At 31.0% G+C, this 13,470-nt stretch overlaps 1 protein-coding gene across 1 annotated transcript in view; it reads left to right on the forward strand.

The window, feature by feature from the left end:
- Nucleotides 1-809: 809 nt before the first annotated feature.
- LOC128995931 (melanocyte-stimulating hormone receptor-like) overlaps nucleotides 810-13,470 on the forward strand; it is a 79,849-nt gene continuing 67,188 nt past the window's right edge. The window contains exon 1 of the mRNA XM_054420991.1: nucleotides 810-854. Within this exon, the coding sequence (XP_054276966.1) occupies nucleotides 849-854 (6 nt within the window). The 5' untranslated portion in view covers nucleotides 810-848. The remainder of the gene's footprint in view (nucleotides 855-13,470) is intronic.

The following is a 13,470-nucleotide window of genomic DNA, read 5'->3' on the forward strand; positions in this document are numbered from 1 at the left end:
ATAAAAAAAAAACTATTTCAGTAATACAGCACTAAAATGTGTCATACATATCACAATGCAAAGAATAAAAATCCTATCAGCCCTGAGCAGAAACTTATTGACCCGAGATGGAATAAGCAGGATGGCTAAAGAAAAGACAATTCCGCCGGAGGGTTTTGGGATAGAATACTGACCTGTTTACTTTTAGAATACTGTACCTTTTTCCTAACGATCTTTAGTCCCAACTTGACATCTTTGATCACTAGGCAAATCTTAGGAAACGTATTGCGCCACGCCAAGCTGTTTTTCTGCTTAAAACCAGACATACAGGGCCACGTCATGATTTGGTGACAGTGGTGATTGTAGGGATTTGAACCCGTGACCTCGGAATCGAACCTCCGTACTCTACCACTATGACTCTCTCCCCGATGACTCGCTGACTTACTCGCCTCTATTAAGCCTCTTCAATAGCTTTTCTATCGTAGGCCTACATTATTGTTTCATAAAATGTCTTTAATTTATCAACACATATAACAACGTGATACATCTTCTTGTTTCAAAGTGACTTTGCCCGACGCTGCTGTTGGTTTCCAATCATATAAAACATGCATGTGGCTAGGCTTGGATATGAGGGGGTGGTTTGAGTAGGAAGGGGGTTTGTTGGGCGGGGAAGGGGTGAAGCTAAGCTATGTTATATCAGTGCCGTGCCGTCCGCTATACCACCAACCCAGTACACGCTTTCCTTATTTCATGAACACGCGAACTCGCGTATTTTGTAAAAAATAGAAAAGTTAACTTGACATTGTGTAAATATCCTCTCAGTAGGTTAAGGAAGGTTTCGTTGGATTATCACGTGACGAAGTAAGAAAATGGAAGTAAGCAGTGTTATGTTTTTTTTTTTAGTTTATAATGTAACTAAATGGGTAAAATAGACTAAACAATATTCAGCACATAAAACAATTACATAGTTATGTATATTTAATTTTAAAGTAAAAAATCGGGTTAAAATTAGAGGGTGGCCTGCGAAAACAGTTGTCTTGATTTATTGCTATAAAACTTTGAAAAGGCAAAACTATAAATATCCCCCCTTATACTTACTTAGATCTTATGCTAATCAGATAACTAACAATTCTAAGAGATAAAATATCCCACTTTTTACTAAATTTGATCTAACTTAATATCATGTTTCGCAACATTATTTACAATAATTCATTTTCATGAAGATTTTTGCTGTATAAAAACTTTCTGTTTTAAAGTTGTGTTATGATATTGAATGATGAAACTGGTAAAATTATTATAGATCTTGTACGTCTAGCAGTAACTAAATCAGAAACTTGAAAACCTATTTACTTTATGACATTGAATACAACGACAATATGTAATCTTTTAGACAAAAACAATGGTCAGACAGCAAGTAATTTCTTAAGCCATTATTCACCTCAAATGTTTTTGAAAGTGATAATGCATTAAAACATTGCCAAAAGGGACTCGTATAGCATTAGATTTTTTTTTTTAACAACGTCAATTTATATCAATATTCTTTTTAGAATTTTGTAAACAATTCTTTTGGATTTATTAATTTTTTAATCAGTAGGGCAATCGTCATCTTAACAATAGATTTTTGTGTTTATAATTTAATACAGGAACTCTTCAATGTTGCAACAAATTTATTAGAATTTCAGTATATCAGAGATATGAAATCAGATTTGTACTATTAAATGAGTTAACTTATGAATAGTCTGCATCATATTTCCAATTTGATATAAAAGAAAATTAAACCCTATGAACTTATGAAAACCCTCTTAGTTGGACAAACTATTAATAAGGGCAAATGATTACATATGGGTCAGTCCTTTGAAGTTGTGGGTGAAAATCAATACGATTTAAACCTCTTGCTCCATTATTGTATCGGGTACGATACCCATTCAGATAATGAATAGCCCTTCAGATAATAGCCTTTTAGTGTCTGGTTTTCAAAAGTCTAGAGTGTACAACCAAACTACTTTGAAAATGTCAACAACTCAACATCAGACAGAGCCTTTAAGTAGCGAAGGGCCAGATATGTCCAACAGGAATCAATAATCAATATGGACATAAGGAGGTCTAATACTTGTAAGTAAACTGTGTTTGGTAGAAATACGGAAATTTTGGTAACCAAATAAAACTAATATTACTAGTGTTGGCAATAATGTAAAAAAAGATGGAAAACATCTCATTATTACCGAATTGAAATAATTATGATAGGTACATATATTTGTTGTATTAGTACAACAAGAATACAAATTTTACTCAAACATATTACACACAAATCTGAAACCGGTTATGAGTCATTGATGGGAGTTTTTAAATTTGAAGATCAAAAAGAGAAACAATGGATTCAGAAAAAAATTAAAATAAGTTTCTACATTCAAGACACGAGTTTACAGAGTTGAATAAGTTAACTCAATTAAAAATGTATGCATTGGGAAATACTCCCCGCAAGACTAACTAATTGTCTGTGTATGGAAAAGAGTCCGTAAATGAGTAATCGTTGTTTCAAATCGTTTCAAAGCTTAAAACATTAGGAGGGATTTGAGATTAATGCCAATCGCCTATCAAACATTTTAAATACCGCATTTACCCTAATAATCGCTTGGATAGCAATTTTAAAATGAAAGGCAACTGTTTTCATGATTCGCATCGTATTACAATGGTGCAAGGAAGGGATTATTCATGTAGCTATTATGAGACACGACAACAGATATTTTGTCCATTTGTCATACCCGCTGGTCTATTGACAGCATTTTGTAATCAATTTACTGTTCAGATTAATTACCCCACATGTTTCCGATGGTTATTTGATTTTGATTAATTATGAAGTCTGAAGAATTGAATGGTTACATTAAGTAACAAAGCCAAGATCAGGAGGTTATTGAATTCTCTTTCTGTTTTCCTCTCCTTCCTCCATAACTTCCTGCCCTTTCATTCCACTCTTCTTTCGAAATTATTTTTCATTATTCCCTATTATTATTTTACAATTATTCCTTATTATTTTCTACTCCTTACTTACTGTATATCCTCTTTTTTACAGTTTACCTCCCCTTATCTTCAACGAAACTCAAGTAAAAGTTAAATATTAAAAACCATCGGTAAAAATATTTTACTCAGTCATGTCATATTTTTTACTGTAATATTTTGTGCTTGGATACTTTTATTTTTTGGGTATTTTTGAAAGTTAAAAAGTTTTAAGTAATTTAAAACAGAAACCTATCAATATTACGCCCGTAAACATACTTGGTTTTATGAAAATACTGTACTCTTTTCTTATTCCTATTAAATACTCAAAAGTTATTTATACAATTTTCCAACTATTATACACTCACTTAAGTTTGGGTAAATGTACGAATGGTGTATCGACTGACGACTCCCTCTAGGATCAAAAATTAAACCTCACAAATTGTCACTGATTTTAATATCCAGTGTACTTGGATACTATTGAACGAAATTGATTCCGTCAAACGGTTAACAACAGCTAGGCAACTTAATTGATTCAAGCTTTCCTACCTACACGTAACTGAAGTTAATGGGTTTCGACTACAGATGAATGTTTTTACTGTTGTATTTTTGCCATTTCTAAGAAAAAAATCGTAATATCAATTGTTAACGGACTTGTAGTTTATTTCAAAAGGGTGCATTTAAACGTGGCATGCTTTATAACTTCTAAAGCTATTGACTACTTCTCTAACTGTAAATACCCACACCACTTCACATAATTTTGAAAACTCGGTGCAAAATCAGCTTTTCAATTTAGCAATAAATTGGTTAATGACTTAATTTGTTTACACGTTAGTTAAGTCCGAAAACTAACTAATTACAGGTTAGTTAATTAGAAAAACCCTTAATTTGGGGAACATTTATTCTTAAGTTTTATTTTAGGGAAATAAACTAGGTACATATGCATTTAGAAAAGATTGTTCAGTATATATCTTTTTACTACTGCATTTTGTTATAGAGCGTTAAAGCACTAGACGAGAAGACGTCGTTCCATACGAGGATTATAGCGCTGAAAGGAGTATAATACAATATATACAGGGTGTTTTTTTAAAAACTTGCATCTTTATTTATGTAAAAACCGCAATAGATAGAAATATGCAGTTTGCGGGAATCATCTATTGACGTAGGGGGACCAATTGTTTTGAATTCAACGTTACATTCACATTCCCCCCCTTTCCCCCCCTGCCCCCAACTTAATTGTTTTAAATAGCAAGGTACCCCTTGTGACATATCAAATAAAAGAGCATGAAAAAAGAAAATTTTTGGTGAAAAAAATTTAAAATCGGTTCATAAATTTGTGAGATATTCCCCCCCTCACCCCCCCCCCCCCCGGAACTTAATTTTTTTTAATAGCAAAGTACCCCTTGTGACATATCAAATGAAAGAGCATGAAAAAAGAAAAAAAATTGGCGAAATTTATTTTTCATTTGATATGTCACAAGGGGGGGGGGTTTGCTATTAAAAAACAAGTTATGGGTAGGGGAAAAGGGGGGTGATTATCTCACAAATTCATGAGCCGATTTTAAATTTTTTTTCACCAAAAATTTTCTTTTTTCATGCTCTTTCATTTGATATGTCACAAGGGGTACTTTGCTATTAAAAAAAATTAAGTTCCGGGGGGGGGGGGTGAGGGGGGGAATATCTCACAAATTTATGAACCGATTTTAAATTTTTTTCACCAAAAATTTTCTTTTTTCATGCTCTTTCATTTGATATGTCACAAGGGGTACTTTGCTGTTAAAAAAAATTAAGTTCTGGGGGGGTGGTGAGGGGGGGAATATCTCACAAATTTATGAACCGATTTTCAATTTTTTTTCATCAAACATTTTCTTTTTTTATGCTTTTTTATTTGATATGTCACAAGGGGTACCTTGCTATTTAAAAAAAATAAGTTGGTGGCAGGGGGGGAAAGGGGGGAATGTGAATGTAACGTTGCATTCAAAACAATTGGTCCCCCTACGTCAATAGATGATTCCCGCAAACTGCATATTTCTATCTATTGCGGTTTTTACATAAATAAAGATGCAAGTTTTTAAAAAACACCCTGTATATTTCCCCCAATATTCACGTTATATTCCTTGGTATATGTGTTGGATTCTCGCCGTTGTATTGTATAATCTACTTTAGGGTATTGGAGTAGAACTCCATCCATAAGGGATATATTAGTATTTCTGAATATATATTATTTATATAGTATATATAGAATATATAGTATTTCTGATATATTAGTATAGCTGAAAGACTTATAGCCAATGCTTAAAATACCAGGGATATAAGTTGCAGTTTCTCAACTGTGTATATTAAATTTCATTGAACAATTTTTGCGTATTTTGTTATAGATCGTGTGCTGTCCATACTTTGGCCTATTTTGATATAAACCCAACGTTTAGGTGACTAAATTAATTAATTATTTCTAAAATAAAAGGATTGCCTTATCCAACTACAGTTACTGCCTTATGGTAACTAGTTTCGTTCCTTAGAACATCGTCAGGTCATTGTATGCAACCACATCATCAATGTATTAATACATTGTGGTATGTCAAAAGATTCTTTAAAATACTGTCAAAATCACAATAGTCAGAACTAGTCATGTTGATAAAATAATTAAAATGGAATCAAAAGTGATAAGGAACTAAAAGAGTTGTCATACCAGAACTGTGGTTGGATAAGCTAATCCTTTTATTTTATAAATACTAGCTGTTACCCACGGACTCCAACCCGCTTGACTTCATAAGCATTGATAAAACTGTTGATTGGTTAAGTTAAGCTGAAATAAACAAAACAGAATGCAGCATTACAAACAAATAATCACACGAGATTTCAATAAGGCAATAAATTGAAAGAATAACATAAAAATAATAAGACCTGATGTATTTTTTTACATTAAGTATATGAAAAGTTCCCTTTGGAGAACAATTATGACCTTAAAAGACAATGTATGAAAAAATGAATAGTTTTGCGCAAGGTTTCTCGTCATGACGACATTTTAAGTATACGGTTTATGGGGGGTGTGACTTGTAGTTTTCTCAAAAGTTCATGGGTACTTTAGGGCTTTATATATAGATTGTATTGAAACCAAGGTCACAATGAATAGCATAAGTGAATTATTCCTAAAAATATAATAAAGAACAATAATTAAATACTAATGCCAATATCGGTCCTCACGTGCATAACTAATTAAGAACACACAATCTACCCATGTACCTCAATAGCAATAGAATTAAATATTAAATATTTTTTTGGTTATCTTTATAAAAAAATGCAAAAATATTTAAGGAATCAATTATTGACCCAATCGGTTTATTACTTTAGAGAAAACATATTTTGTTATTTCAAACACACATGCAGGGAAGAAATCAGTGGGTCCCCAAGACAATTTACATAATAAGCCTCAATTTTATTCAAATATCGATGTAATATCTGCTAACTAAACTAAATAATCGATGTAATTAACTGAATAGATGTGATATAAAATGTTGATGTTGGTCAACTAGTTTCGACTAATCCAACTAGTCATATACAGGCTTAGTGAAAAATGTTCTGCCGCTTTGTTTACAAGTCATTAACTCAAAAAATACATAAATGACACACATCAAAAAAAAATTTAAAGAAAAAAAAGGAAATCAATTTGTTGGTAAATAGGTGGAATGTAACTCTCGACTTTACAAGAAAAAATTTTTTCGCTACACTACTTTGAAGCGACCTGTTTTCGTTATATGTTTATCATTGGCGAAAATTCATCATTACATTGTTAGCTAAGGAAAAAGAATGTTTACTATGCGAAAGTAATGTTAACTATCTGTCTTGGTTTTCAAACAAACAAAGATGTGCTATTTTTGTATCAACTGTTTCAATTTTCAACAACTAAAACTGTACAATCAAAGCAAATATTAACTTTAATTGAAGGCATCAACTAAAAAATTTCTTAATTTTTTTAATGGTCCTAACTGTAATAAAGAAATATCCAATGTCTGTTTTCATTAAGAAAATAATTAGTCTTCGTAGTGTAGCGAAAAGTAACGTTCAAAACACGAGTTAACGTGTGACTATTTTCGACCATTTAAAGAGCTCGATAAATCTCGCACTTCAAACATGGTCTGAAATATGTAATGACTCACTCTCTACTCATGAAATATACTATTTTCGTTTTGACCTCTTTCAAATGACAACATTATATTTTGCAGTCAGCTTGAAGGTAGGTCGCTAAATGGGATGTCTAAAAATGGTTCTGTTTAGCAAAATCATGAATTGAATATATTTAGATATCGGTTTTAGTGCTAAGATGATCTAAATTCAATAAAATACCATTTAAAGTGTAAACATGATGTCAAAGATATTAAAAATTATGGATTTAGCTAAACTTAAATACTAATGACTTTTTTTGTAGGTTACTGATATTAGTGCCTAGGCCTATCTGTTAACTTAAAAAATAAAACAAACATTATTATCAATGGCTATATAATAAAAATAGTTAGATTATAAAGTTTGTATATATATATATATTATACAGGGTGTCCCGGAACTCTCTACTAATATTTTAGGGCATTGTTCCTGGGTAAGAAACATATCTAAATATCATATTTAAATTGTCCGGAAGTCCTTAGTTACTCAGATAGCCGCAATTTTGTTTTTCTTTCATTTATTAATTTGTTTCTGAAAATTGGTTAAACATACCAAGTTGAAACTTTGCACAAACATTTATGACAACTAGAAAACCTACAAAAAAATTATGACGATTTTTAAAATTCATAAAACAAAATGGCGGCTGTTAAAAATTTTGTTTCTTAAATTACTCGAAATCGTTGATTTTACAAAAACTTTACAAGAATAACTTTTTTAAGGCAGTTTTATTACAAATTGATCGACACCTTAATCTTTAAGATCGGACGAGTAGTAACTGAGATATGACATTGCAAAGTAGTGCGCTGCAACTACCCTCCAGCGGTCACATCACTAAAACTGCCATATCTCAGTTAATACTCGTCCGATCTTAAAGATTAAGGTGTCGATCGATTTGTAATAAAATTACCTTAAAAAAATTATTCTTGTAAAATGTTTGTAAAATCAACGGTTTTCAAGTAATTTAAGAAACAGCCATTTTGTTTTATGAATTTGAAAAATCGTCATACTTTTTTGTAGCTTTGTCTAGTTGTTATAAATGTTTGTGCCAAGTTTCCATTTCGTATGTATAACCATTCTTTAGAAAAAAATTAATAACTGAAAAAAACAAAATGACGGCTGTGTGAGTAACTAAGGACTTCCGGACAATTTTAATATGATATTTAGGTATGTTTATTACCCAGGAGCAATGCCCTAAAATATTGGTAGAGAGTTCCGGGACACCCTGTATATATAATAGTGAAATGACCGTTAGAGAAAGAAAACATGTCACTTACGTCTAATGTACTTCCATTAAATATAATTATGTTTTTTTCATAGATTAGTGGTCATACAAATGAGGGGTGGATTCATAAATAATGAGGCTGTAACATTATTTAATCGGTATAATTATTGTAATTTTATTGATATTCGAAGATGATTAGTGATTCATTAGCAGTCGGAGCCTAATCCACATTTATTTATTTCATGAAGCACATCTAATTTGAGCAAAAGCTCAAGGGACTTAAAAAAAAGAGTCATTTAAAAAAACTTAGACCATTAGCCAGTCTCGTGCTTGTAAATAGGGTTTTGTTGTATTTGTGTATATGTCTTATGATTAATCTCTCTCCCTGAATTCCAAGAAATCAAAAAATATTGAAATTCTAACAAACCTCTTTTTTAATAAATAGTTAATTTAGACATAACTTGATAAAGCCCGTCTATTTTCAGTCTAATTTCAGTTACACCTACGTCATCGAGTGTTGATTTACCTGTCATATCTGTGTGATCAAGGGAATGTAGGTGGTTTGCTCTACGTTTCCTGTAATCAGCAAAACTGGTGTTGTAAGCAATTCAACTAGTTGTGAGTTGAATTTTCTCTGAAGTAAAATACAACTTTATCACGTAGCCGATAGCTTATACAACGTATGAGTTTATTAAATGTTGATTTTGTAGTCCAAAGATCAGTCATCGAAGACTCATGTCGTTTATTTAATTAATACGTAATGACAATGCTTGAATTTAAACATTTTATTTTCACAACCGAATAGACTAATCATTGTTGCAAGCTCGCGTTTATCTGCATATTTCAATATGTGCCATATAATGTACATGCGTTGTATAACTAACTAACTTATGACTTGTTAATGCAAATTATGGGCCATATATTGAGAACATATTTTTTTACGATAATGTTCAACACTGTAAACCTCAACATAATTGCAATGCAACACACACGATTGGTTGTCGTTCAATAAAATGATTGTGTACATAGAACACGTACAATCTGGGAACATATAGTTGCATCGAAGAAAGTTTTGTGTAACTAATATCCATGTAGTCCTGTAGAAATGTTTGTAGAGGGTTTAAGTTTTAAACGTAATATAGTATCTATGATGTTCTATTGTGTATCGCTGTTGTTTGGTGTTATGTTTGAAACCTTTTTGTCATTTAAATCTGTAACTCTTGATCTATTGTTATTAAACTACACACGGTTTGAGGCTACACTTTATACATACAGTTAAACACGTAATACGCACGTTAAAAATATGTATCAATAATGGCAGTTATATTTGTGTGATTTGGACTGCTCAGAATAAAATACAGTTTTGTATTGTTGAGATATTCACTATTCATACTTTCGGGTTTACTTCATTATATTGAATAGCAACACATTGATCATATAAATGCAGGTATTTACACCATTATTTCGTTTTTATTTCATTCAGTATATTCAGATTTTGAAACAACAGAGAATGTGAACCATAAAATAATTTTGCATTTTTCAATTGGTACTGTACTTTGTGAATCCCTTATGACACAGTTACAGTAGTAATGCAATGCATACAATAAATCCGAGTATAAAATTAATTTGAAATGAAAAGTCCCCATAAACGGTGTCAGATTTCAAAGCTTGGAAACGTTAACACTAACGTTTGCATGGAATCTTAACAGAGAATAAACACTTGGCTAATCTAAGAACATTTAATGGTGAATGGTGTTTAGTTTAATGGTGTGTAACCAAGACAAACTGTTTAACTTGATAAATGATGAAACCTAGAGTTTTTAGTTTTCAAAGTACTTCTGAAGTTTTAGATCTGAAAGCATTTAATTTGTTGCAGATCGCAATTAAAGCAATTTAGGAATAGAAAAGTAAAAATTAATTTTAAAATTCTTAGCCAAGAATGCAAGATGAGAATGAAGATAAGTAGGTCAACGACTTGTCGCTGTACGTCGTGATGGAGCAACCCCAATATACATTACGTTGACCAACTAAAATAAGAAATAATCTAAATAACTATATTTGACCTAGACAATAAAGATCTGCAAAATACTTTCATAAGGTTAGGTATTAAGGTATGAAGTTCATCAGGTTTTATTGGATGATAAAAAAGAAAAACGGAATACGTTCATAAAAGGAAGCTTTACTATGAGAATGGTTACAGAGAGTAATCAGGGCAGCAAAGTAGTTTTATTTATTTACTAGCAATAGATGAAACATTTATAATGAAATTTAGTATCCTTGACTAACATAATATAACTCACAAGGCACTCTAAAGGCATACCTACTAAAAAGATGAATGCATACAAAAACCTATCACCATTATCTCCATAAAAGGATTACTTACAGTGAGAATAATTACAAATTGCAGAAAAAGGCCTTTACCAGTTTTAGCAAAACATTATACATTTAATATACAGTATGTATTATAGAAAATTATTTGTAAACACAGAGATTTCGTAGAAATATAAATTAATTATGACATTCATACTATCCAAGAGTAAATAAATACATAAGTCATTTTAAGTAGTTACTCTGAGATATGGTAAATTAAGTTAAAGTTGTTGAATAGTATTAATTATGTTTGGCATATGATGCCTTACTTAATTCAATAATCAGTTAAATGTTTAAGTTTAAGGCAAGTTAAAATTTCGGACTATAAATCTTACTATTTATCGATCGCACAACAAGATTGGGTACTTTCCTGTTAAAGGGAACATTCATTATCATCGATGATTTTTTTCTCGATATATCGATATTAACAAATTGAGACATATCATCTGACAACTACGATAAATAAATATTGTTCAGGATCGATAAAAAAAAATTTGAAATAAAACTGTTCTAAACTAACCTAACAAAACTAACCAAACTTGCTGTAACATTTAAAAACTCCATTTAATATTCTCCACTCGCCTTTTCTGTTATCAAACGGAAGTTTTAAATGGTACAGCAAGTTTGGTTGGTTATGTTATGTTAGCTTAGAACAGATTCATTTCTTTCCATATAACAGACTATATCTTAGCCTAAATATCAGCTGTCAATTTGTAATGTATCGTAAAGGGGAAAAAATCGATATATCGAAAAAAAAATCATCGATAATAATGAATGTTCCCTTTAACAGGAAAGTACCCAAGAGGGTATTGAAAGTATTATATGAACTAATGAAAAGACCCATGGTAGAAGGTATAACGAATGATAAAACTATGAATAGTTCAATATTGAAGGCTGTTTGGCTCCAGGCAACATCCTTCTAATCTAAGGAGAACTAGTCAAGACTTTGATGTGCCTTCATTAAACACCTTGGAATTAAATAACCTTGTAGCAGCTTTAATGAAGAAATTATAATGCTTTTGAACTTTTCATAGCTGAAGCTTATAAGAACTAACTCATGAGAACTTTGAATAAGTTTTTTATTATCTGGTAATAAATTGTAATCTTTTACCCTGAACTCTTAGAACCCATTAGGATGCCATGTTTGTTTTGGTTGTTACCTTCATTAACCTATTGTTGCTAATTCAGAATCAATTATCCATATATTATAAGTTATTCATTATTCATTGTTCATTAATTCATTATTAATAATTCATTAATTTATTCTCAAATTTTTTATTAAGTACAAATGATCTACATTCGGCTAACATTAATAAAAATAGTGTACGTAAATGAAATATTGATCTTGTCGTAATTAAAATCTTTAATTCTTTGTCCATTCTACGAGTTTACACTCCAATCACTGTTTAGTGCAACGGAACCAGTTAATAAATGCTCTTATACATAATTTTATTTTACAAGTATATTGTTAAGCAGTTACCTATTAAATATTATATTTTGAATAGTTTTACATCGAGAAGTGGCCATGATCATTGGTTTGAATTTATATAATCAATGTAATTATTTACTAAGGTGATTGAAACAATTTTGTCGTAGCTAATACGAAAAGAAATTTGAGGAACGTCGACAAGATTGTCAATGTTTATTTGGGAGACACTCATAATACACTGGCAGGTTTACGTCTCAGCTACCTTGAAATATAAGTCAATATAGTTTTGATATTAGTAATCAAATTAATAATATATACTTATTATTTACAGAAACTAATACAATTTGCGTTGTTGGATATAGCGATATAGCTTTTCTTCCACATTAGTTTTTCTGGACAATTACTGTCTTAGTTTATTTATTAGGTAGTACAATGAGTTATCCGACAAACAGAAATCAGTAACATCCAGTAAAATGTTTATGGGGCATATTAAGCATCTGTATACAAATACATTTGTAGTCGAGTTAATTGTAAAAACTCATCCAATTATACAACTAAAGATACAAAGCTCGCGTTTTTTTTTTACATTTTCATAAAACCAAGTGAACAAGATTTATGTGCTAAAACTCAACAGGAATACCGATTTATTAAGTTTGATGAAATTGTAATACAATAAATTACAGCTCGTTGCAATTGTAAATTCTGTACAAAGCAATAAATCAAGAACCTGCTGCGGTCGTTAAGGTCGTGAACAAATAGTACATGTGTCATTGTGATAAATGCTAGTTGGTTCAGGTTATTTTATTTACTCCATGTAGTAGTAAGATTACTGGTAGACACAACTATGGGTATTGTTCACTGTGTGTTACCCATCTGCCTTGCAATGTTTGATTATAAATAGCATTTAAGCTAATTGCTAGGCACTCTTCATTGACAAGACAAGGCTTTAAACTGTAAACATTAAATGTTTTATACCCGCATTTGTTTCTATAAATATTTTACAGAAATATTAACGGATGAAAAAGGTTTAATAACTTAAAAGTAATTTCTCGATTCTACTTTATTCCCTGCATACAGACATACGGGTGTTTTAAGACTTACTCATTGACTAAGGTCAATGTCACTCCTATACGATTTATTCATAACCTATTTACAATATTATCTATTTGAGATATTTATTTTAAGAATTTTTTTTATTTATCTTCAATTTGTGTACAAATCAGGAGGACGACTCTAGACCTCTGTGTTGTGTCGATGGGCCTGAGTTGTCCACTCTAAGCACAATGAATAGCGTACATGTGTAACAGTTATCTTA

Source organism: Macrosteles quadrilineatus, unplaced genomic scaffold (assembly GCF_028750875.1).
Source record: "Macrosteles quadrilineatus isolate MER2022 unplaced genomic scaffold, UCM_ALF_1.0 Scaffold_5__1_contigs__length_97177068, whole genome shotgun sequence".
In the NCBI taxonomy this organism is placed as follows: domain Eukaryota; kingdom Metazoa; phylum Arthropoda; class Insecta; order Hemiptera; family Cicadellidae; genus Macrosteles; species Macrosteles quadrilineatus.